At 40.7% G+C, this 24,748-nt stretch overlaps 1 protein-coding gene across 1 annotated transcript in view; it reads right to left on the bottom strand.

Annotated features, from left to right (window-relative positions):
* Positions 1 to 277: 277 nt before the first annotated feature.
* Positions 278 to 24,748, bottom strand: part of Pkp2 (plakophilin 2) — a 60,176-nt gene continuing 35,705 nt past the window's right edge. Inside the window, exons 7-13 of the mRNA XM_021184706.3 lie at positions 14,288 to 14,405; positions 12,960 to 13,124; positions 11,988 to 12,161; positions 7,376 to 7,529; positions 4,335 to 4,524; positions 3,242 to 3,329; positions 278 to 818 (exon numbers count right to left, since the gene is read on the bottom strand). Coding sequence (XP_021040365.2) covers positions 750 to 818; positions 3,242 to 3,329; positions 4,335 to 4,524; positions 7,376 to 7,529; positions 11,988 to 12,161; positions 12,960 to 13,124; positions 14,288 to 14,405 — 958 coding nt within the window. The 3' untranslated portion in view covers positions 278 to 749. The remainder of the gene's footprint in view (positions 819 to 3,241; positions 3,330 to 4,334; positions 4,525 to 7,375; positions 7,530 to 11,987; positions 12,162 to 12,959; positions 13,125 to 14,287; positions 14,406 to 24,748) is intronic.

Genomic DNA, 24,748 nt, shown 5'->3' with positions numbered 1-24,748 from the left:
ATTCACATCTACTGCTGACATTACAGGTGAATGATTTCTTGATGCAAAAAATCCCATTTACACAATGCTGAGGGAGAACATGAAATTTCAGAGCCAGCACTTATCTTTATGTGTAGCCAGCTGTCTTTATGTTTTCTATGACTGCTTCTCAGCCTTACTGCCACATAGCTCTATAATCTACATACATGCCTTACATTCATTTATGTTAGAGAAAGAAAAGTCAAAGCAAAGAATAGCAACCCACCAGGGTCAAGAACAATCGAAGGTCACAGACAAAGAGATTTGCCATCAATGCTTTATTCCTTCATTTCTGTCCTGTCCAACACTAGTGAACACACACCTCTGGCTCATTAAGGAAGTGACATGCAGATGAGCAACTAGGATAGAAACATTATTCACACACTCTTCCTCAGGTGTTCCTCTCGTGCACACTCACACGAGTTTGCACATACTATAAGCCTGAATAATGATGCCCATTATCTGCACAGGGTAAAACAGATTCCATACTGGTGCAACCTGGTGGAAGTCTTCAGGACACTTAACAAAATTATATTCTGATTATTCATTTTCTAGATTTGGGGATGAAAATAGAAAAGAATATAAACAAAGCATGCTTTTTGAGGTTTCTTGGGTCAGTTAGTAGAAAAATAGGTGTTTTCTTTGAGGAGGTTTTTTAATTGTTTATCTTATTTTATTTTTAAGTGGAGAACTGTGAAACTGGAATTCCTGAGTTTTTCTTCCCCCCTTCATCAGTCTTTAAGGGAGTGGTAGGCTTTGGCAGTCCGGCTGTTGACAAAGTCTGTTTTCTTAAACTGAGCCTTTGGAAGAAGCAGAGAAAAATATAAAATATAAAAATTTGCACATAAGAAAATGCCTCATCTGTTCGTCAACTGAAGGATATTTAAGTTGGTTCCATTTCCTGGATGATGTGAATAGAGCAGCATGAACATGGCTGAGCATGTGTCTGTGTCACACAGTGTCCTGAGGACATATATGTCCAGGAGTCATACAGCTGGTCACACAGTTGATTTACTTTCCATTCTCTGAGAATTTTCCACACTGATTTCCAGCATGGCTGCAACAGTGTGCAATCCCAGCTGCCTTCCTTACATCCTTACCCGAATTTCTACTCTTGATCTTAGCATTCTGATGGGGTAAGAGGAAATCTCAAAATAGTTCTGATTTCTATTTCTCTAATTGCTAACGCTGTTGAAATACTTTCTTGTAACAACCTAAATGCTCTTCAGTTGATGACTAGATAATAAAAATGCAGTATATGTACACACTGAGATTCTATTCAGCTGCAAAGGAAAATGAAGGCATAGAATTTTCAGGTGCATGGTTGAAACTAAAACATATTTGACTGAGTGAGGTGATCCAGACCCAGAAAACCAAGTCACATGTTCTCTCTTATCTTGTGGCTCCTAGCTCTTAATCGCCATACGGAAGTGTACAGCCTGGAGCATCTGCAGAAGCAGGAAAGCAAAAAGGGGGATCTAGGTAGGGCCAGGGTGAGGCAAAGGTTGGGTTGGGGTCCATAAGGGAAAGGTGGGGTCTAGTGGAGTGAAGGAACGTTCTTGAATAATAAGACACAGGTGACATGAAGGTGGACATGGGAAAGATGGGGACATTTTAATTGGAGATGTGGAGGGCAATACAGACAAAAAGGGAAGGAGGAAGGAGAAGTGACACTAAGGATGTTTGAAAAGACAAAGCAAATTTTATGTAATTATATGTAATAAGTGTATACATGGATATAGAGCTCAATGAAGTTATACCACTTGGGGTGATAATGTTCCCCCCAAAAGCCATGGACTATCTAACAATACCTCTAGTACCACTCAAGAGAAACCTTCTTCTTTGTTGGTCAAGGGAGACCATGGGATTCCCAAAGCAACATAAGCCATTACTATTTCCTGTGCTGCGTCCCAGAACTTGAAGGTAAAACCCTATTGCTGCAGAAACTACACACTGTGCACACAGGACTTGGAGGAATTCAGTTGGAACTGGCCTGGAAGACTCCTTCCTAAGGAATGGCTCTCACATATCAAAAGTTGCCAAGGGAGAGGCTCACTCAGTAGTAGTTATACCCAGCTGTAAGGCCTGTGTACCACAACAAGGACTGGACTGGCAAGATATGCACCGTGCTATAATACTGGCACTTCTGTCTGGGAGATGATTAATAACTGTCTAATTGGATTTAAGGATCGCTCAACAGTAGGGAAATCATGTTTGGTATTGTAAACCCTGGAGAGGTCATATCCCCAAGAGGAGAACCTACTACTGCCAGATCCTAAATCTATATAATTTTTAATTGTATTCTAAATACTTTTCCTTATAGCCACAAATAAATATAGCTTTCATTCATCATCAAAGAAGCTTCCTTTTGCAACATATAAAAACTATTAAGGATATCTACAATTGATCAAAATGCAGAGACTACTGTTCTGTAGAGTGCCTAGCTACAAGTGGTGCAATCTGCAATGCAGCCCTATACCTAAGGCTCAGGGAAAATCATGGAAGAAGGATAGAAAGATCTTATGAGCCAGAGGTCTATGACATCTGTTGCTAAATTGTTTTGTGTCCCCTAGATATGGCAGGGGAAATGGATCCATGAACTTTCAATAATATGATCATTTGAACAAGACCAGCAAAATGGCACTACCAGTTGATATACCAATGTGGACAAGGGAAATTTCATATCACCCTTCTCTTAGATGAAGAGCTACAGGGATCGAGGGCTACTGAGAATGGGAGAACCAATTGTTCCAGGGATGAACTCCTACACAGGTTGTCAACCATAGACACAGTAAAGCTAAGGAGATTCAGTAGGTTCCATATACATGTGTGTATGCACACACCTGTGTGTATGTGTGTGTATGCATATATACATGTATATGTATATACACATATATATTTATACATGTAACAATAATACTTAAAGAAGAGAACCTGAATTTGGGAGAGAGGAACCAGAGGGGAAAGGAGGAGTAGGCTTGTCACAGATATAGTGCTCATATACGAAATTCTCAAAAACAAAACAAAACAACAACAAAAACTATTCAAAAAGCAAAGAAGGAGTAAGTGGAAGAAGAGGATGAGGATGAGAAGGAAGAAGAAGATGAGGAGGAAGAGGAAGGTGAGAAGGAAGAGATAGAAGAGGGAGAAGAAGAGAAGCTATTTGGTGATTTCTCATGAGGGCCAGGCCAAGTGTCAGGTTTTAGCTGGTCAGTGTTCTTACCTTCTTATAGGCGTGATGCAGCTCTGTATGTGCCCACAGAGAGTAAAGGAGGACAGAGGCCGCTTTGCTGGCCTTGTTGGGGGCATAGCTGAAAAGACAGAGATGATTCTGGGTCAGTGAGCATGTGCAGCTTTGGCCTTCCCTTCACCTGGCTTCAATGTGGCTTCAACAGTTGCCACACAAAGAGGAACTGAAGGCCACAGGTCACTTTTCAAGATGCTTTTTTTTTAAAAATCACAAAGGTAGTGCTAATAAATAAATGCTTTACAAAGGAAAAATCCATGATATTTATATACATTTAAAGCCTTTAATTACTTATAGACCCTTTACATTTATATAGTTATATATTTACAGATTACAACACAGAAAACAACTGAAAATGTGCTTGCCTCTGAGACTAAATGCTAGAGTAATGCAAGTTTTTCCCCATCACATTTGACAGTGACACTGTTTTTTTATGTTCCTTTTTTAAATGTGTCTTAAACTTACCATTTCTAGCTAGAGATCAGTGTATCTGTGGATTTCATTACTTTCTAACTACTAAACCATGGCTGAACTTTCTTTTTCAAAGACTGTAGTTGATTTCCTGTGTCACAGTAGTCCATTGACATTCAATCAAGACCACAGAAAGCAAAACCACAATGAACAAAAATGTGGGCTCCTTTCTAAGCTTCTTCTCCTCCAGAATGGAAGCTCCACAGGAAGGGAGAGGAGAGTCAACTTAGCATCTTACAGCACTTTAGTGCCTAGGGACAGAGTCACTCAGAGCAAGCAAACTCTCTTACATTACAGCTCTCTTATATTCAGAGTTCTAGAAAGTTCTTTAATTGCAAGGGTTTTGATATTCATAACAGTTATCTGTACATAAGTTGTTTGGCACTTGAGCTTTTTTCTTTTTAAAGATTTAATGTGGCACTCAGTTCTTTCCTTGCTCAATCACCAAAAACTAGAGAAGCTGCAGCCCTGGTCTGTGATACTACTTGTGGCTATGTTGCCCATCAGACTCAGGAAAGAGTAACTGCAGCTAGAGTGTTTATATAGTACTGGTGGCAGCAAAATAGAGACAGTGATGGGCAGGTGCTAAGAGACTTACCCTTCCCCTATGCTGATGGTCATAATTTTCTGCAGACCTCCGGTGTTCAGAAGGTCTCGTGCATTCTGGTAACTATTTTGCATTAAATTGTTCAACGTATAGCAAGCAGAGGCCGTGGTTTCAATGAGAAGGTCAGTACTTGGGACTGTGTCAGGAATTATAGAAACCAGATCTGGCAGAGTTTCTTTAGCTACAAATTGAAAGAAAACAATGCTTGATTAGAAAGATTTTTTTTTCCCTTTGGGAGAACATGTATGTGTGTGTGTGTGTGTGTGTGTGTATGTGTGTCGTGTGTGTGTGTGTCGTGTGTGTGTGTGTCTATGTGTGTCATGTGTGTGTGTGTATGTATGTGTCGTGTGTGTGTGTGTGTCATGTGTGTATGTGTGTGTCGTGTGTGTGTGTGTATGTATGTGTCGTGTGTGTGTGTGTGTTGTGTGTGTGTGTCGTGTGTGTGTGGTGTGTGTGTGTGTCGTGTGTGTGTGTGTGTGTGTCGTGTGTGTGTGTGTGTGTGTGTGTGTGTGTGTGTGTGTGGTTACTGCACATGAGTATTTGGCATGTGTGCCTCCTGCACATACATATGCAAGTCAAAGCAGGCTGTCGCCTGCCTTTCTTATTCCCTTTCTACCTATTTTGAGACAGGGTCTCTAATTGAACCAGAAGCTTTTCTGGGGGGTGTGCTGGCTAGCCAATGAGCTCTTGAGATCTGTCTATCCCACCTCCAAGTGCTGGGGTCACTGGTCACTGGTTGACAAATGTCTCTATAATCAAATCTGAAGATTTTTCCAAAGAGGACATCCTGCTCTCAGTGTGCTGAAAACCTTCCCACAGAGTTTAGAGGACATAAATATCAAGAATTTTAAAATTTTATATTCTTTAACCAATTCCATTTCTGGCAATGCACACATCACCTTAAAAGTGGAAAAAGACTTCTACAAAGATATTTCAGATAGATTTTTATATATAACTAAAAACATCATAAAAGCATAACTATTCTATAGGCATATCTTTGATTAACTAAAATAAACTTGAAAAAAAAATCAAGTTTCCGGTTCAGTTCAAAAGAAGAGGACTTAACCACCTTTCCTTAAGCCAGGACCAATCCACAGCCGAGTCTTTAGATTCCCGGCCTCTGCAAGGCACACCAGCTCTCTTCCCCTCTCTGACGAATTCCTCTATGTCTAATACGGAAATAACACTCTCTTTCTCCACATGTTGTTCTGAGCGAGCTCAGGAGTTAATGCACATTACTTTGGCCACATACACTAAGCTCTCAAGAGACGTAAGTTACATCAGAAGGTTAAACACAGGCTGAAGACCTTGAGAACATGACTATTCCTTTTACAACTTATGTGGACAATAAGAAATAATTCTGAGACAGATAACAGGAAGACCTGAGCTGCTCAATGAGAGCTGTGCCGCCTCCTTCTCACCACCACACCAGGAGATCCCTCCATAGATCAAGGCTGAGGAGTGGCAGCAATTACAGAAGTTTTTTGTCATCTTTATTTGTCTTAGGATAATACATGTATCAATAAAATATATTCTGTAATATATTATGGGATATCCACAATACATTCACTCCCCCTACCCCATCTCAATAAACTAACAAACAAATAAATAAATGAAAATCGACCTAGTTAGAAATCTCATTAAAAACACAACATGTATTGAAATGGATCTTTCCTTATTCTTGGCTCCTAAAACTCAGAGTCAAGATAGGTCTTATTGTTTAAATTTCACATTGAAGATTAAGAAAATTTACAGGGCATATATCCAGAAGATGTCCCAACCGGTAAAAAGGACACATGCTCCACTATGTTCATAGCAGCCCTATTTATAATAGCCAGAAGCTGGAAAGAACCCAGATGTCCCTCAACAGAGGAATGGATACAGAAATTATGGTACATTTACACAATGGAGTACTACTCAGCTATTAAAAAGAATGAATTTATGAAATTCCTAGCCAAATGGATGGACCTGGAGGGCATCATCTTGAGTGAAGTAACACAATCACAAAAGAACTCACACAATATGTATTCATTGATAAGTGGATATTAGCCCAAAACTTAGGATACCCAAGATATAAGATACAATTTGATAAACGCATGAAACTCAAGAAGAATGAAGACCAAAGTGTGGACACTGTGCACCTTCTTAGAATTGGGAACAAAACACCCAGGGAAGGAGTTACAGAGACAAAGTTCGTAGCTGTGATGAAAGGATGGACCATTTAGAGACTGCTGTATCCAGGGATCCGTCCCATAATCAGCTTCTAAACGCTGACACCATTGCATACACTAGCAAGATTTTGCTGAAAGGACCCAAATATAGCTGTCTCCTGTGAGACGATGCCGGGGCCTAGCAAACACAGGAGTGGATGTTCACAGTCAGCTATTGGATGTATCACAGGGCTCCCAATGGAGAAGCTAGAGAAAGTACCCAAGGAGCTAAAGGGATCTGCAACCCTATTGTTGGAACAACATGATGTACTAACCAGAACCCCGGAGCTCTTGACTCTAGCTGCATATGAATCAGAAGATGGCCTAGTCGGCCATCAATGGAAAGAGAGGCCCATTGGACTTGCAAACTTTATATGCCCCAATATAGGGGAATGCCAGGGCCAAAAGAATGGGAATGGGTGGGTAGGGAAGTGGGGGGCGCTATGGGGGACTTTTGGGATAGCATTGGAAATGTAATTGAGGAAAATATGTAATAAAAATATTAAAAATCAAAAAAAAATTTACAATTTTAAAGCTACATGTATGTTGCTGACAAACATGCAGCTGATACACCCACGGAATGGAACAGCTTATGGGTGCGGTGTCATGTGGATTGCCTGTCTTGCAAATTATTAGGGTAATCTTCGATTCTGCAAGTAATCAAAGCAAGTTAACGGCAAATTTGGATATTAGGACTATCCAGTGTCAGTGAATGAGGGCGCCTGCCCCAGCATGTGGGGCAGCAAAGCCAGGCTACTTATCACCTGCTTTCCTGTACCTGTATATGCAGAATGCACCTATGGCTTGCGGACCTCAACTCACCAATTTCATTCTGCAGGGAAAGATTCCGTGACAAATTCCTCAGCAGGGAGACCGCAGTCTTTTTCACACTGGGATCACCCACGTGCAGCATCTTCCGAGTATGCTGAAGACCATTTTCCTTTTGGACAACCATGCGAGCTACCAATGTGGGTATCTGTTGTGAGACACATCCTGTAAATGCTATCACATTTGCTATCAGAGAAGTTCTCTGCAGATTCCAAAGGTTGAGGGAGGACAAAAGCTAGAACTGTAATGAAAGCAGTTTATAGATATTTTCTTTAAATTCTTTTAGATTTTCAATATAGTTGATAAAAATATGTTTCCAGTATTTTTAAACAATTAAAAACTGGTTACTTTTTTACTATTTTGCATCTGTGTAAAATAGGTCTGATAACTACTATATAATTTTTAATGTTTGCGTGTGTGTGTGTGTGTGTGTGTGTGTGTGTGTACACGTTTCTGTAAATGCTTGTGAAGACAGAGGAAGATATCAGTTATCCTGTATCACCTTCTACTTTATTCTCTTGAGCCAGGGTTTCAGTGAACCTGAATTTTGGTGTTTCTGCTAGGCTGACCAGCAAACTCTTGGGACCCACATGTTTCCATTACCTCAAGGTGGCTATGTTGGCTTTTTATGTGCATGAAGGGCAGTCAAATTAAGGTTCTTATGCTTGCAAGTAAGTGTAAGTGACCACTGAGCATCTCCCAAGGTTTGAATAATATAAACGTAATTGGGCATTATGTTTTCTATCATGTTGAACTATTCAGCTAATATAAGCTCTTCTTCGTGGTCTTGGTAGAATTTGGCTATACAGATGCTGGCCACACAGCTAACTACACAGTAAACCCAAGTCTTTGCTTTCCTGGGTGCAAGCGATGGAGGTGAGAAAACATAAGCTCCTTTCTTGCCAATTCGCTTCATTTCCTGGCTGATGCTTAGTTATTGTTCCTGTTGCTTCTGGCTCAAATTTTGGTGATTACCATATTTCAATAAGGTTATTTCTTTCTTTTCTTTCTTTTTTAAAGATTTATTTATTTATATGTAAGTATACTGTAGCTGTCTTCAGACACTCCAGAAGAGGGAGTCAGATTTCGTTATGGATGGTTGTGAGCCACCATGTGGTTGCTGGGATTTGAACTCCAGACCTTCGGAAGAGCAGTTGGGTGCTCTTACCCACTGAGCCATCTCACCAGCCCCGGTTATTTATTTCTAAATTACAAACTCAATTCATTCTAAAAAGAGAATTGGGATTTAAAGAATGCTTTTACTAATCTTTGAGAATTTCATAAATGTATTTTGGTCATATTTATCCTTCCCTCCTAACTCCTTCCTGACCCACCCTCATACCCTCCCTACCTAGCCAACTTGGAGTTTTCCTCTTTTAAGAATCTGTCATATACCTGCCTCTCTAGTGCACCCACCAATGTATTTTAAACTTGCCTTGATTTATGACTTTCTTTGTTCTGTAAAACTATAAAAACTTCATGAAACTACTTTCACATTGCAATATAGAATTTGGGGTAACCTAAAGCTGTGTTCCCTGACCATGGTCATTCATAATGGCTCCAGAATAAACTATCTTATTCACCTTTTAAGAAGAAAAAAAGAAAGAGAGAAGCTTGTGAAGTACAATTGGTGTTGTTCAGTTATACATGCCCTTACACTCCCTGTGAGTTCATATGCACATGCAACTGCCAGGTAGATAGATATTAAGCTTTTGAAAAAAGACACTCCACATTGCTAGTTGGATTATCTTTTCTCACCATGTATCTTGCTTTCACTGAACTTGCTATGTAGACCAGGCTGCCCTTGAATTTACTGAGATCTATCTGCCTCTGCGTCCTGAGCACTGGGATTAAAGCATGTGCCACTATCCTGGCATGGATTTCTGTAATCTGTGTATCTGAGACTACTGCCAGCCCAAATCTAGGAAAAAATCTTCCTGATCTGGCCCTTTTTAACATCAAGAGATCTCAGAACTGCAGCCTTGCCTTGTATCTGTGACTTTATATTAAACTTCTGTTTGAAGCCAATATGAGGCTACTAAGATAAAATTCTTGTGATTCTTAACCATTCTTCAGGATATTTATCATTTATTGTCTCATATAAACTGTTTGCCTCCTACCACCTTTATTCTTCGTTTTCCCAACTCTATTTTCTAGACTTGAGTCTCTTAATATAGAGCCAGGACGGGTGGTAGAATACTGATCTCTAAAACTGTTTTTGTGTTTGAACCAATATTCCTAGGAAAGTAGTACGTCACTTTACTAGAGTGTCAAACTTTAAAGGGTTCAAGACGTTTGTCTTTCACCAACTGTTCTCTATGAAGAGTCTTTTCCCCAGAGCTATCCAGAGAAGAACGTATGCATTATGAACAATCCCAGACCTTGGGTCAAGAGGAAGGATAGGCATGGCATTCCTCGTTTTCCAACATGCCATCTAGACATATACTTCATCTGAAAGCTATGAAGACTGGCTGTCAGCATTCTCTACTTCTTATCCATGGAGCTGAGCAGACTAACCCCTTCACATTTCCCAGGACTAACCACTTCACACTTCCCAGGACTATCACATAAATGCCATCTCTCTACCGTTAACAATGCTGGCATCCCAGTTTAATCTACCCACTAACACTGTACTGTTGCTTCATTTAGCTTTTTGCCTTTTCTGATTTTTAGATTTTTTTCCAGTGCTAGAATAAATAGTATATTTCTGGATTAGCATTTCTGCAAACTTATTCATCCAACCACCCCCGAGATCTCTTATATTTCTGGTTGTGAGCCTAGCCTTTAATAGCTGAGTCATCTCTCCAGCCCCACCCTCCCCATGATCTCAAATGGTGATAATAAACTTGAGAGTTTTTCCAGGCCAGGAATGGTGGTGCATACCTTTAATCATAGCATCTGGGAGGCAGATGTAGGTGAATCTCTATGAGTCCAAGGCCAGCCTGGTTTACAGCATGAGTTCCAGGACAGCCAGAGCTGTGTAAGAGACTCTGTCTTAAAGGAAAAAAGAACAAAAACAAACAAACAAACAAAAAACAAACAAACAAAAAACCCTTTATATGTAAGGGGCTGGAGAGATGGCTCAGATGTTAAGAGCACTGGCTTTTCTTCCAGAGGATCTGAGTTCAATTTCCATCACCCACATGGCAGCTCCCAGCTGTTCTGTAACTCCAGTTCCAGGGGATCTGGCATCCCCACACAGACATACATGCAGGCAAAACACCAATGCACATGATATTAAAAACAAAAACAAAACATGCTGATTTTAAATCCAACAGAGGATCTGTTAACGGTTATCTGTCAACTTCAGAACAACGTTCAGACATCTTAGTGTGGCTCACGCTGTCCTTCCTCACCCCGAGTCCCCTCCTCTACCACTAGTTCCTAATCAGCCAGGTAAAAATTACTTTATTCCATATTTTCTCACTTGAGTTTCTTGAAACAATAGAGTTCTTCCTTTCTCTTCGTTCACAAGCAAGCTTATGACAAATCAAAGAAATGATTGTTTGTATTCTCAACCACAATGCAATGGTAAGCTGACCTTATCATTTCACCGTTGTATTTAATATAAGCTTCTATGTGAAGACACTTCCTCATATGTTTCTGTTCCCTCAAAGAATGTTTTCATGTGGAGATACATACCTAAAGACCAGCTATGTAATGAACTATTTTGGAGTACTTACTTTATAAGCAAGGTACTATAAGCTTAGTTCAAATAATGATTCAAAATAGGATATATAAATATATAATATACATACAATGTACAGACAGGCAATAACCTTCTGCTATATGCTTTGACTTTGGTGATAAAAAGGAAGTCATTGGGAAAGAGAATGAGCTCTGTGCTGTGGGTGATTTCCAAGACGCAGACATGCAGGTATCCTTCAAATCCCACAGTATCACAGACATTGTGCTCTTACCTACAAAGAATGAACATACTGCTTCTTCTGGTGTAAACACTGACTTCTGTGAGGGAGCACAGGTTGTGCAAGCAGCAAGTCAGTGCAAACTTGTACCCTGGGCACTTTACCCAGGCAGGGCCAATTAACATTACAGTCTCTTTCCAAAGCCCAGCTGAGATACAAATGGGACCAGTGAGACACATTTGCTGAGTTCTTAATAGCACTTCTTGTAAGGATGCCAGGTTAATAAGATGTATGCCTGTGGTCATTCCTAGCTATCCTCATTTCCTGTGAAATGAATCCAGGAAAGAGAATCCAGAGATGGAGAGAGGTATTCAAGACTAATCATGAAGGAAAAGAGACCCACCCCAAATCTCTGAGTTCTACAATATGAGAAATTCTTTTCTTTCCTTCTCTGTATTTTTCACAACTAGTTTGAGGCAGTGATCTGAGGCCTGTAATGGAAGAAGAACTAGGCAATATAAAAGCCACTGTGTAGTTGTAAGTGTGGTCAGACACAGCTGTACAGACACTGAGGCTGAAGACGATGGAAGGCTAAAAGCCCTCGTGGTGTCTGAGACCTGTCCTGGCTGGAATGAGGAAACATTTGCTTCTTCTGCCTGATTGCTTCTTCTCTGCATCTGAGCTAGACATGTCCACAGTGACCTCATTTTAAGAAGTAGAAAAACTGAAACAAGACTTACCGGGCCGCCTCCTGCTGTGAGGTTCTGGAGAGCCCCAAGTGATGCCTCTTGGGTATAGTTTCGGGTACTCTTGGCAATTAAGGACAAATACATCCTTATCACAATGGAATGCCACAGCCACTCAATGCCGTGTGGACTGCTCCTTTCCTCTGGCATCTGCATGTCTTGGTATTGCTAAATACACACAGAGTAAATGCACTTCAAGTGATGCCTATAACTCTGCACCCGCAGCAACAGACCAGAAACACTGTCTACAGAGGCTAACAAATCACAAAAACAGTATATTCAATTACTTAACTTCAGCTCACAATAATTGTTGCTTTCTAAGAAACTCACATTGTCCAATTTTACACATCACAGTAAGGGAATTAAATATAGGTCCTTCTAAAATGGTTTCCAGTGCATTTAGCCTAAATTCTAAATAGTTGCCATTACTTTGAAGACAAGAAAAACATGTCTGTTTCCTCAGATGCTTAGAGAATGGTTTGGAATAGTATCAAGGGTCTAAATTTACCAGCCATTTTCCAAATTCAAGAATACCACAATACTAAGAACATTTTTTTCATTATTATGTTAGTTTTGAAAGAGCTATGCATCCTCCTAGGAAATTTGTTCTTAATGTGTTCATCATGGTTTATTTTTAGGCTACAGGTAATGTTCAAACAATGGCTGAAGTATGGCCCACAAAGGACACAGGGCAGCATGGCTTAACAGCTAACAGCACAAATCCAGAGCCGGGTAAGTGGGGACTAAAGTTTATCCTTGTCACCCAAACACTGAATTAATGTAGGAAAACTCATGAGATTTTCTGTTCCTGTTTCCTTCCTGGTGAAGCCTCACAGGAGGACTAATGTGAGAACTAAAATAATCTGAAACAGTAGCCAACATGAATGCAGGAATCAGAGCCTCCAGCCCAACTGCTCCTTTGTCCACATCTACAGCCCACAGTCTCTCGAGGATCTCCCATCATACCTCTTTTAGTTTCCTACTTCGGCTGCCAAAACACCCAATACTTTTGTTACTGTTAGTCTGGATATTCCGGTTTTGCATGTAGATACTCTGGGAATATTTCTCTGGGAGCTCTGCCTCCAGCTGGTAGGAGAGGTTATGAAGAATGCACACACAGTTCTCTGTGGCCTGAGGAAACAGAACACGAATAAATATACGTACTGCCGTCCCTTTCAGATGACAAGGTTGTTTAGGCTTCAGCTCTTAAAATTAGTATGCTTGGACCTAAGGTATACAGGAATCACTGAGGCTAGCTGGAATGGCTAATGTTAGAACATGAATGAATAGTCAGGAGTACTATGTTCCTGACCAATGATGGTAGCCTCCCAACCTTCTTTAAAAACATAACTGGAAACTGAACCCAAGGCTTCTTGCACAGTGTACAAATGTTCTACCACTGAGCTATAGTTTTAGCCTCTTAGCATATTTCTAAAAAACATGTATGTCTAGAACAACTTCAAACTTCACATACATAAATTGGCAGCTACACTAAGATGGGAATAAGATATAACACTGCTTATCGTGACCAATCAGGAGGCTACTATAGCAGCTAGTGTAAAGGTCACACAAATGTAAGCGGTAGATATGGTGTTGGAGAAGTAGCATATGATGTACTGCCTGTGCATGCGGGGCCTGAGGGAAGAGGGACGGTGCAAGTCATTCAGAGGCAATCTGCTTTTGACAAATGGTGATGACTCACTTGGTCACCTATTCTACAGTCTGTTCTATACACAGTGCTACAGCTGGAACCTAGGTACGATGTTACACATGTCAGGCCAGTGTGTTACCACTGACCTATAATCGCCAGCTATGGATAAGCTGATGTTAGAAAGATTAGAAAGAAGATTGTGGTGATGGAAGAGATGAATTTAAGCTTATTGTTGAACATGAATTTGTGTTCCTGAAGAATATCCACACTGAGTTGTTAAAAAGTTTGTTGGAAATTTGGCTCTGGAAGAACTTCTAGTCTGAGGCTAGATAGAAAATTTAAGTGACAGCTGGGTGCAGTGACTTACACCTTTAATCTCAGCACTTGGGAGGCAGAAACAGGTGGATCTCTGTGAATTCGAGGCCAATGTGGTCTACAGAACTAGTTTCAGGACAACCAGATCTACACTAAAGAAACTCTCTCTTGGAAAAAAAGAAAAGAAAATTAAAGTGCATACACATGTAATGAAAACTCTGGCTTTAGCAAGTAAGTCAAGGAACAAAACTACACCCAAGCAATTATTTTACTATCTGAAGCATCTTAGTGGGTAATTTGGCACAAGGAAGGTTAACTGTGGAGTTACCTTATCATCTGGCTGGTAGTCTGCAATAGTTCCTCTGACATAGTGGACCAATGAGTCAATGAGACCATCACACCTTCTCATCATCTTCCTCCCATCAGGGCCAGCGGAGCTCATGTTCCTTTCAAGGACAACAAGAAATGGTAAGATGTATTCTATGTATCCTAAAAACCCGAGGAAGTCATGTGCTACACATCCCAAAGGCCTATGCAAGATGTGTGCTATGAACCCAATAGACCTGAGTCTCAAAGGTTCGTTTAAGGTTTCCACCAGTCAGAGCTTATCATCAGTCCAGGGAGACATCCTAATGCCAAACCTGAGACCGTAAGGACAGGATCCCATCAGTGAGTCACTACCTGCTGCATTCCACGGTAGCATTCCATGGCCCAGACAGGTTTACAAGGTCTTGCCCATAGTTTTCTCGAGAGGCAGATATGAGGCAAATGTTTGTAAGTAAAGAAACACAGCACACTAGATAGAGCAATATGCTGTGTGTCCAAGTCCCAGTCTGCTCCATGTCTTAACTCTAAACAACTTAATGTTGTTCTGGGCCTCACCTTCCTCATTGGCAAAAGTGTGCTGGACTCTGTTACTTGAGTCTTGAAGGTTTTTATACAAACTGTTATTGACAAATATTAAGCCTGATCCTCTAAAGCACAATAGTCCTCCCCTTCAAATGGTAGAGAACTAAGCTATCAGAGAAAACAGACTTTACAGGGTCTGTGATGCCAGAATCCTCATCTATAAATACCTCTGTACTTAGTCTTTTTCTAATTTTGCTAGGCCATGACCACAGTGGAGGCCGCTTCCTTATAGAGAAAAGCAGCTGAACAAATATGGTAAAGTATGTTGTGGTCACACTGGAGACTCCGGCCACATTTGTATTCTGGTATTATTGTTTCTATATCCCCTTGCATTAAGTTTTTCTTTTAATCATTTACTCCTCAAGATACTTTTCTCTGGAGAAGGTTAACACTTTGGTCAATAGAACAGTTGAAAGAGGCTGTGGAGATAGCAGTGGTTAAGATCTCTTACTGCTCTCATTGAGGACCCAGGCCCAGTTCCCCGCACCCACGTCTGGTGCTTCATAAAGGTCTCTTGACTCCAATTTCAGGAGATCTGATGCCATCTGGTTTATGTGAGCTCCCACATGCACATGGTACATAAAAACTCAGTCAGACATATACATAGAATAAAAAGAATACTAAGAAAATATTAGGTTTTGGAATTTGAGAACTGCCTCCTCGTCCCTTTTCCAAATTTAATTAAAAAAAAATTGTGTCATGCCCACTTATAAGCAAGTAGATCATCAAAAATATATTCAGAAGTTCTCTATAATGTCTCAGGTAGTATCACTAGAAGACTAATAATTCGAGAACTGGCAACTTATTTTCTTAATTTAAAAACATAATTGCATTAAGTGATTTCAAAATATTTCCTGTCCTCCAATACTGACTTCAAAAGAACAAATGTGCCCAGCATCACATCAGAAGTAAAGGGAGCGGAAGCAGGTATATTGAAGGTACAGAGCTCCCATCTACAGGCTGATCTCTTGAAATCAACCCTGCTTGGCTGCTTTTAGCACCAAAATGGCACTCTTACAGTTCAACTTGAGAGCAAAAGACAAGAGATGGTACTACTTGATACTAACAAAATCTCTTTAGTGACTTTGAATATTTAAAATAATCAAATAAGTGATTCATTTGTTGTGAGAAACTGTAGTTTTGTTAATTATAAGACAGGATAATGAAGGTTGGTGAGAAGGTTTAGAATTAAAGGTGCTGCCCGGCAGTGGTGGCGCACGCCTTTAGTCCCAGCACTTGGGAGGCAGAGGCAGGCGGATTTCTGAGTTCGAGGCCAGCCTGGTCTATACAGAGTAGTTCCAGGACAGCCAGGGCTACATAGAGAAACCCTGTCTCGAAAAACAAAAAACAAAAAACAAAAAAACAAAAAAAAGAATTAAAGGTGCTTTCTGCCAAGCCTGAGAATATGAGTTTGATAACTGATACACACATGCTGGAGAGAACAGACTGTGGCCAAGTTGTCCTCTAAACTTTCACATGCATATAATGCAGTAAAAAACACATTTTAAAAACATAATGAAGTCAACCATTGGATTGAGGTTAGGAATCCCTATGGAAGAGTTAGGGGAAGGATTGAAGAAGCTGAAGGGGATGGCAACCCCATAGGAAGACCAACAGTGTCAACTAACCTGGACCCCTGGGAGCTCCCAGAGACTAAGCCTCCAACCAAAGACCATCCATAGGCTGGTCCATGGCCCCCAGCACATACATAGCAGAGGACTGACTGCCTTGTCTGGCCTCAGTGGGAGGATGAACCTAATCCTGTAGAGACTTAATGCCCCAGGGAAAGGGGATGCTGAGTGAAGGGAAAGCATCCTCTCAGAGACAAAGGGGGGGGGGTGAAGAACTCTTGGAGAGAGGACTGGGAAGGGGGTCAACGTTTGGAATATAAATAAATAAAACTATTTTAAAAATAAAAAGATATAATGAATGGGTTTACTAAGTGGAAACAAAATCAGGTGACTATAGCGTTTTCCTAAGAAATGATCGTTTAAACTGACACCACCTATCTCTGTTTACTTTCTGAGTCCACTAAAAGTTGCTAGGCCTCCTGATCATTTTAATCTTTGATGATACATTTTTGTTGTGTGTAAGACCACGAAGGTAGCCAAAATTGACTACTTTTCTTTTCCACTGTCAAGCACAGATGATGCCTGCCATGGGCCTAGAAGGAGCCCTTTTTAAGAAAACAAAACAAAACAAAAAAAAACAAAACCCACTGCTCATCTGTTGAGAATGATTCAAAGGCCCTGCTTCACGTTAAGGTCTTCTGCACTGACTCTTGTGTGCAGAGCGGGCCACCAGCTAGAGTCCACCTAGGAGGAGTCTCCGCAAGCTTCACAGGGATTGAAAACACATTGGTTTGGTCTCCTAATTCCTCACATGAAGAAAGAAAAGCCTCAAAGAGCTTAGTTACCTTTCCCACTGAAAATAAATTAGTAGTAATGTCAGGGCAGGAGGACTATTTTCTTCCATTTTATTTTTCTGAGTATGGGTCTGTCTGTGTAGCAGCATCTGTGGGAGTCAGAAGAGGGAATCAGATCCCCCGAAACTGAACTTACAAATGCTTGTGAGATGTTATGCGAAGGCTGGGAATTGTACCTGGGTCTTCTGTAAGAACATCTAATGCTCTTAGCTGCTGAGCCATCTCTCCAGTCCCATAGGAGGACTACTTTCTCTATCTTATGAAGAGTGGTACAGGAGAGAAAAAGCCTTATCTAACATTCATTCTTTTTGTTCTTTGTGTAGCAGATATCATATGTTCCCAACAAGAAAGTGCTTTTTATGTATCAAAGCTTCTGACTTTTTTCTAGCCCCTGGATTAGAGAAATGACCCCTTAAAATTGCTTTGACAAGGCAGAAGGTCTGTCTTGTTCACTAGCTGAGCCTCCTGCATAGTTTGACAAGGGGACTTGGCTTTGTGTAGCTCCAGAGAGTCGGTTGTGAGTAGGATGGTAGTGCAGTTGGCTCTGCTGCCAGCCTTGCAGCAGTAAACTGTGTCTGTCTTCTATTATCCTGACACTGCTTGCTCAAAATAGGACTTATCAGGGGTTCCTGGCAGTTGATACCTTTGCTGACAGGAAGTGCATGGAATCCTGGTGCCTCACTACTGCCCCTTCATATCAAAAATATTTCCCATCTTATTCAGACACCAAAAATATAAACAAGGGCAGATTATACCACTTCACCTGTGAACAGAAGTCATTAGACAAAAAGTAGTTTACTATTATACTACTCTGATAAAAACCAATTAATTTATGTGAAATGGCATTTTTAATAGCTAATCTTTAAAGTTTGTAGGAAATAGAATTAACATAGACAGGATGTATCCTTTTACAATGTGCCTCCTAAATGCTGAGAAAAACTTACTTATTATTCTTTCCTGTATGTAACTCAATGGAGACTTAACATGGAAAGTACCTCAGAAGTATAAATTAAATAGACCAAAATAACCACCTTATTGCAAAGTGAAAATGAGCCTCTAAACCAGTCCTCAGTAACAAGAGAGCCATGAGGGAAGATGGTGCTCATGAAGGCATTATGAACTTCTACTAGCCCCAAAAGCAGTATCTGCTGCCAGTGAGTGACATTAGGACCCCCCTTCTCCAGTATAGCTTTTAATGGAGTCAGGGAAGTGACTCGGACCCTAGGGTATCTCTGGGGTGTCTCGGTCCTGGCCGGTTTAAATGTTTCAGATGCTTTGTCTGGGGCACATCTGCGATTCTGGACTATTTCCAAGACTGTTCCCCTCTCACATTCCTGAGTCACAGTGAAGAAAGCAAAAGCCACCTTGGCCCTTGCTAGAACTCAAAGGAAGCCTGCTATGTCTCTGTGAGGATTAAAGGTGTCACGATGGAAACACCATTCACACAGTAACCTACGGCATGGGAATAGGATTTCCACAGCACAGGGGACAGCCTCAAGAACTGACAAATGAGACCACATGAAATTAAAAAGTTTCTGAACAGAAAAAGAAACAGAATAAACAGACAACCCAATGAATAAGAGAAAAAGAAATGTCCATTTATACCTCAAACACGGGGTTAATAGTTAAAACATATAAAGGAGGTCGGACATTAAACCTAAGAAACAAACCGACCAAACAAAAAACAAGCCAATGATCTGAGCAGTTTTCCAAAGAACAAATGCAGATGGGTTGGGGGTGGGGGTAAGTTAGAGCACTTCGCTAGCACACAGGACGGCTTAGGTCCAATTCCCTGTAGGCTTGAAACACAATGAAATTAGAAAACCCCTATAGAACAAAACCAAACAAAAAACTGCTCAGTATTTCTAGCCATGAGAGAAATATAAATTGAAACTACTTTGAGATAATATTTCAGCCTTGTCAGAAAGACCATCAAGAAATCAAATGACAGCAAATGCTGGAGAGGATGTGAGGAAAGAGGAGCCTTAGATACGATTAGTAGGAATGGGAGCTTATGCAGTCACTGGAAATACTAAAAGAAAATTGCCATACAACCCAGCTGCACCTGGGCATACACACAAAGGGCTCTAATCCTACAATAGAGATATGTGCACTTCCACGTTTGTGGCTGCTGTACTTACAATAGTGAAGAAATACAACCAGCCTGATGGTCATCAAAAGATGAATGAACAGTGACAATTTTAGACATATACAAAATGGATTTTGTTCAACTATAAGAAAATAAGTTTCAGGAAAATAGATTGGTTTAGGAAACATACCAAGGGCCAGGCTTATATACTAATGTCTGCCTCTAACTGTTAAATTTGCAACTCCAAGTAGGAAGGAATGGAAAGCCAGGAAACTAAGGGAATGAGGTGTTGAGGACTGGACTGATCCAAGGCTTTCCCTGAGAACATGATGTACATAGAGAGAGGACATGCTGGATGTAAGACCTCCTGACCCCAGTTTTTGTCTTCTTCTCTATCGTCCTCATCCCTGGCACCCCCTACCCCCCCACCCCATGACGTTGTCACTGAAGAATGACCTGCTGGTCCAGGTCAAACTACTGCCTGAACAAGGACAACCAAGTATGGTAGAAAAAGAAAGTGCAGCCATCATGTACAGACAAACACAGCATTACACAGTCACACCACAGGGACCACCTGAGCACAGGAGGGCCCACTGCAGGGTGGACACTTGCTTTCCTTTAGCATCGTTTTCCATTTTAGTTCTTGTAATGTATTGCTAAAGTCCTGACAAAGCTCTTTATAAGGCAGGCCTGGTGGCACACACCTTTAATCCTAGCACTCGAGGCAGAGGTGCAGAGGCAGGAAGATCTCCAAGTTCAAGGCTAGCCTGGTCTACAGAATGAGTTCTGGAGGCTCTCAGAAACCCTGTCTCTAAAAACAAACAAACAAAACCACCAATCAACCAACCAGCCCCAAAAGTTCCTTATTTAAAAAAATAAATCTATTTTATTAAAAAAAATCTGCCCTTGGTTTCCTAAAATGGCCCTATAAATTTAAGTATATGGGAACATATAAGTAAATGTCTAAGGACAAACTACCCCCTACAAAGGCCAGTGGATTTCCAATCGATGAGTTTGCACTGGAATTTGATTACAGATTATTTACCATAGCATAAAGTTGAATAAATTGTAATTTAACACCCTGTATAGATCTGGTCAGTCTCCTCCAAACAGAAGATAAAAGATACAAATAAAGAACAGAAAATAGGGATAAAAAGATCTTGAAGACAGGAAAGTGGCATCAAGTTTAAAATTACTTTTGCTTCAGAGCATAAGAAATGGGTTTTTTATTTCAAAATTGCCAAAAATGGCTCTTATCAATTTATCTGAGCCAAATACCTCTACTACAGCAGCTCCCTTACAGACAGATGGACTAAGAGAAAGAACACAGTTGAGTGTTGTAGTAGTGGCCAAACAGAGACAGCAGTGCTGGCTCGTGGCTGTGCTGGCTCCAGAAGACCTCAGTGCTAGCAAATGTGTGGTCTTTAAAGGCTGGGGCAGCCAGCTGACCAGTCTCCACCCCTCAGAGCAAAGTGATACCCTCACAAGAGAAAGGGAGCCAAATTGTATTCACTCAGGCAGTGGCACAGCAGAGGTGGGTGAAGGTGTCTGTTAGGGGTGGCCAGGCACTGACAACTTCATAATGATAGAAGCTCTGAAATATCCTCTTAGGTCTCCCCCACCTCCACCCCTCCTCCTCTAAAGTATTTCTGCACATCAGGTTTTGCTAGCTCAGACTTCTAAACTAATTCCTAAATTCCTCTCTTAGATGCTATCAGAGCTAATGAGCCCCAACTCATAAACAAAAGAGCTGCTGTGGCCAAATTGTCCTGTGCTGTTTAAGCCAAAGCGCTGAGTCTGGAGTACTGGATTTGGCCTCCCATTTCAGATGGAAGCGTGTTTTTTCTCAGTATGTCCTTTAAACACCTCTCGTAGGTCACAAAGGTCCCCTGGCTCTGTGACAGGGAGGAGAACAGAACAGTCTAAGAGGTAAATTAAAAAAGTAGAAGCTGAAGCTGAGCTGGCAGTTCCCTCTGTTCCCTCTCTGACAACCACCATGTTCCCTCTGTTCTCTCTCTGACAACAACCCTCTAGGCTCAGCATCCTGGAGCTGAAAAGATGTTAATTTTATCATTTTAATGTTGTTTAAATTTTGATATGATTTTTACATAATATACAAACCTAACAAAAAAGCTAATATTTTAGACTGCTAGTCTAAAAAAAAATAAATCAAAACATAATTACAGTAGCTGCCATTCAATATCTGCTAAGGTAGGTTCTATTGGGTCTTCATAACTAAAGTATAATTGTCCCAAACAGGTCATGTCATCCAAATTTTTATTTTAAAAGTAAAAAGGGGGAGATTGATCTATATGACTATATTATCTCATGGTATTAAATGATAAAAATGTTACACATTTTGTTTTGTTTTGTTTTTCGAGACATGATTTCTCTGTGTAGCATTGGCTGTCCTGGAACTCACTCTGTAGACCAAGCTAGCCTCAAACTCAGAAATCTGCCTGCCTCTGCCTTCCAAGTGCTGGAATTAAAGGCATGCACCACCACTGTCTGGCAAAAATGTTATAAAATGAAAACATAAAATGTTTTAATAAATAAGGAGATATCTATCTATCTATCGAGATTGTTTTGTTTACAGAATAAAAAGCTAAAAGGTTTCTATAAAATATAAAAGGTCTGGATAACTTATTTGGGGTACAAAGGTAATACATACAATATTAAAGTTTGGAAGATCTAATACAAATGATAAAAAACTAGATATATTTAAAAATATTTGGCTATTCTAGTGTTACAATATCAGACTGTTGTAACTCCTGACGTTCCTCATGGGCACCTGTGCTGCTCCCGTTAACTGCGTATCACCCACCATTCTATTTGTTTGTCATTGTCTATTTGTATATGTGTTCCTCTCATTGGAATGGCCCACAAGTGTTACGTCTCAGGAGCCTGGCAGGGTTGAATGTAGTTTTCAAACATTACCAATTTATTCCCTTGACATTTTCTAGTTTCTCATCACCCACAGGTCACCCTGTCATTGGAGGGTCATTTTTTCTTTTTCTTTCCTTTTTTTTTTTTTATTAAAGATTTATTTACTTTATGTATATGACACTCCAGAAGAGGACATTGGATCTCATTACAGATGGTTATGAGCCACCATGTGGTTGCTGGGATTTGAACTCAGACCCTCTGAAAGAGCAGCCAGTGCTCTTAACCACTGAGCCAACTCTCCAGCCCCCTGGATGGTCACTTTTTAGTATGCAACACCAATCCAGAACCCTGATTTAAAATGGAATTCACTCTTGGGTGGCATGTCCCATGGGCCTAAAGAACTCTGTGCCTCTGAATGTGGTACCAGTTGACTTGTCCTGGAGGCGCTCTGTAGTAGTTTGAATGAAAATGGCTCCTATAGGTTCATAGGAAATAGCATTATTTGAAAAGATTAGGACATATGGCTTTGTTGAAGTAGATGTGGCCTTCCTGGGGGAAGTGTGTCATTTGGTCTTAGGTTTTATTAAGACATTAGGCCTTCTTGGTCTGGATGAAGACAGCTTTCTAATATCCTGTGGGAAGCCACATGTGCCGTTGCAGGGTGGCGCTGGCTTCTGCTGGCCACCACGCATACATAGGCAGTAAAGTTTTTTTGCCAAGATGAGGTTTTGAGAATTAACCAAAATTAACCAATCAGATGAGAGAGAAGTTAACCAATCAGATGAGAGACAAGTTAACCAATCAGATGAGAGAGAAATTAACCAATCAGATGTAGGCATGCAAATGAGGTGGTAAGCATCAACCAAGCACAACCAATCTGGGTGTGAGACACGCCTCTCCTAGGCCTATATAAAGCAGCACCAGTTCTGGGCTCGGGGTCTATTGGCCTCTACAATCAAGCTCTCCCAATAAACGTGTGCAGAAGGATCCTGTTGCAGCGTCTAATTGCTGGTCGAGTCAGACACGCGCAAGAATATCCCACCCATCTATTACATTGTCTCCAAAGAAAAGGCTCAATTGGACTTCTGGCTGTTAGCTACAACAATGGACCATCATAAAGACATTCTTTTTATGTTTGAAATCAATGCTTCTGTCAACCCTCCATATATATATTCCTGATTGGGAGTCCCTCTATTCCAAAAGGTGTGTGCATTTCAAAATTACCTATATCAATTATTCTCTTTCTAATTATGTGGAGTCCCCCTCCACACTGACTAAGGATTTGTTGTACCAGTTACAGGGCTTTAACTTCCTTTATCCTTCAGCCTTCATTCACTATTGTTGACTGAGGGGACATAGTTCTTTGTCTAAAGCCAGGAATATGCTTGGCATAAGACAGAGCTTGTACAAACCCTCCTAACCCCAGCTTTTGTCTTCTTGTTGTCTATTTTCTCTATCATCCTCATCCCTGGCACCTCTCCCTCATGACCCAGTTACTGAAGAATGACCTGCTGGTCCAGGTCAGGGGATTAAGGGAAGACAGCAGAGCAAAGTAGAAGTGGAGAGGACTGGGTAAGGTATAACAAGAAACGAGAGTCAGGGAGACAGAGGGAGTGGGGAGGACTGGGGAGCAAAGACAATGAAATATGTTTTTGAAAATTCCATATGGAAAATTCATAATTAGATATACATATTTATAATTATATATTAATTTATAATCAATTAAATACTATCAAACTTATAGCTACAATTTAGTGTATATGCTAAACATGATGGTGAACAATTCATCTGTAATTTTTATAACACTTCTGAGGCTATGGCACCCTAGAATTTGTCATAATCATGACATTATTAGCATCTGAAATCAGAATGAACTGCTGTTCTTCATGTAAAGTCTCTGGTAATGCTCTGGTATGCTCTCACAGACAGCACTGAAAGGAAATCTGTTAACAATACTTTGAAGCTCTGTATCTAGTGTGCAGTCAAGGAGCCTGGGGAAGTGGTGAGCTGACACACAATGTTTTAAGGCAAAGGGTTTGAGGCCCTGTCACTAGTTATAAGGATGTGAGAGTGGCAGGTACAAGGGCTGGTAAAGTAAGTCACTTCCCCCACAAAAGAAATATGTGAAGAGTCAGACATAAGGGTTATTTGTACTTATGATGTGGTTTCTCACACACTGTCTGGTGGCTCTGGGCCCAGGCTTCTTAATTCTACCCACCATTAGCTCCAAGAAGGCCTAGTCTCTTAAGTACTTGATAAGCAGTTGGCAAAGTCTACTCCAGACTATAAGATGCTGGCCTATCTTTCCTTGTTGGAGATGTAGACCCAGTCTTTCATTTAACTTTCTTCTGATCTATATCCAACAGTTGAGGCTTATCTGTGACTAACAAAGAGAAAGAAAGCAACAGAGGCAGCTGTGGTTCCTCGGGATGAAAAGTAAACCTCCTTAGAATAGGCAGAGCAACAAAAACTATGCGAAT

This window comes from Mus caroli, unplaced genomic scaffold, assembly GCF_978045245.1.
Source record: "Mus caroli unplaced genomic scaffold, Mus_caroli_1 scaffold_17, whole genome shotgun sequence".
NCBI lineage: Eukaryota > Metazoa > Chordata > Mammalia > Rodentia > Muridae > Mus > Mus caroli.
Note: the sequence above shows the minus strand (reverse complement) of the source record. Positions and strands in the feature narration are given on the sequence as shown.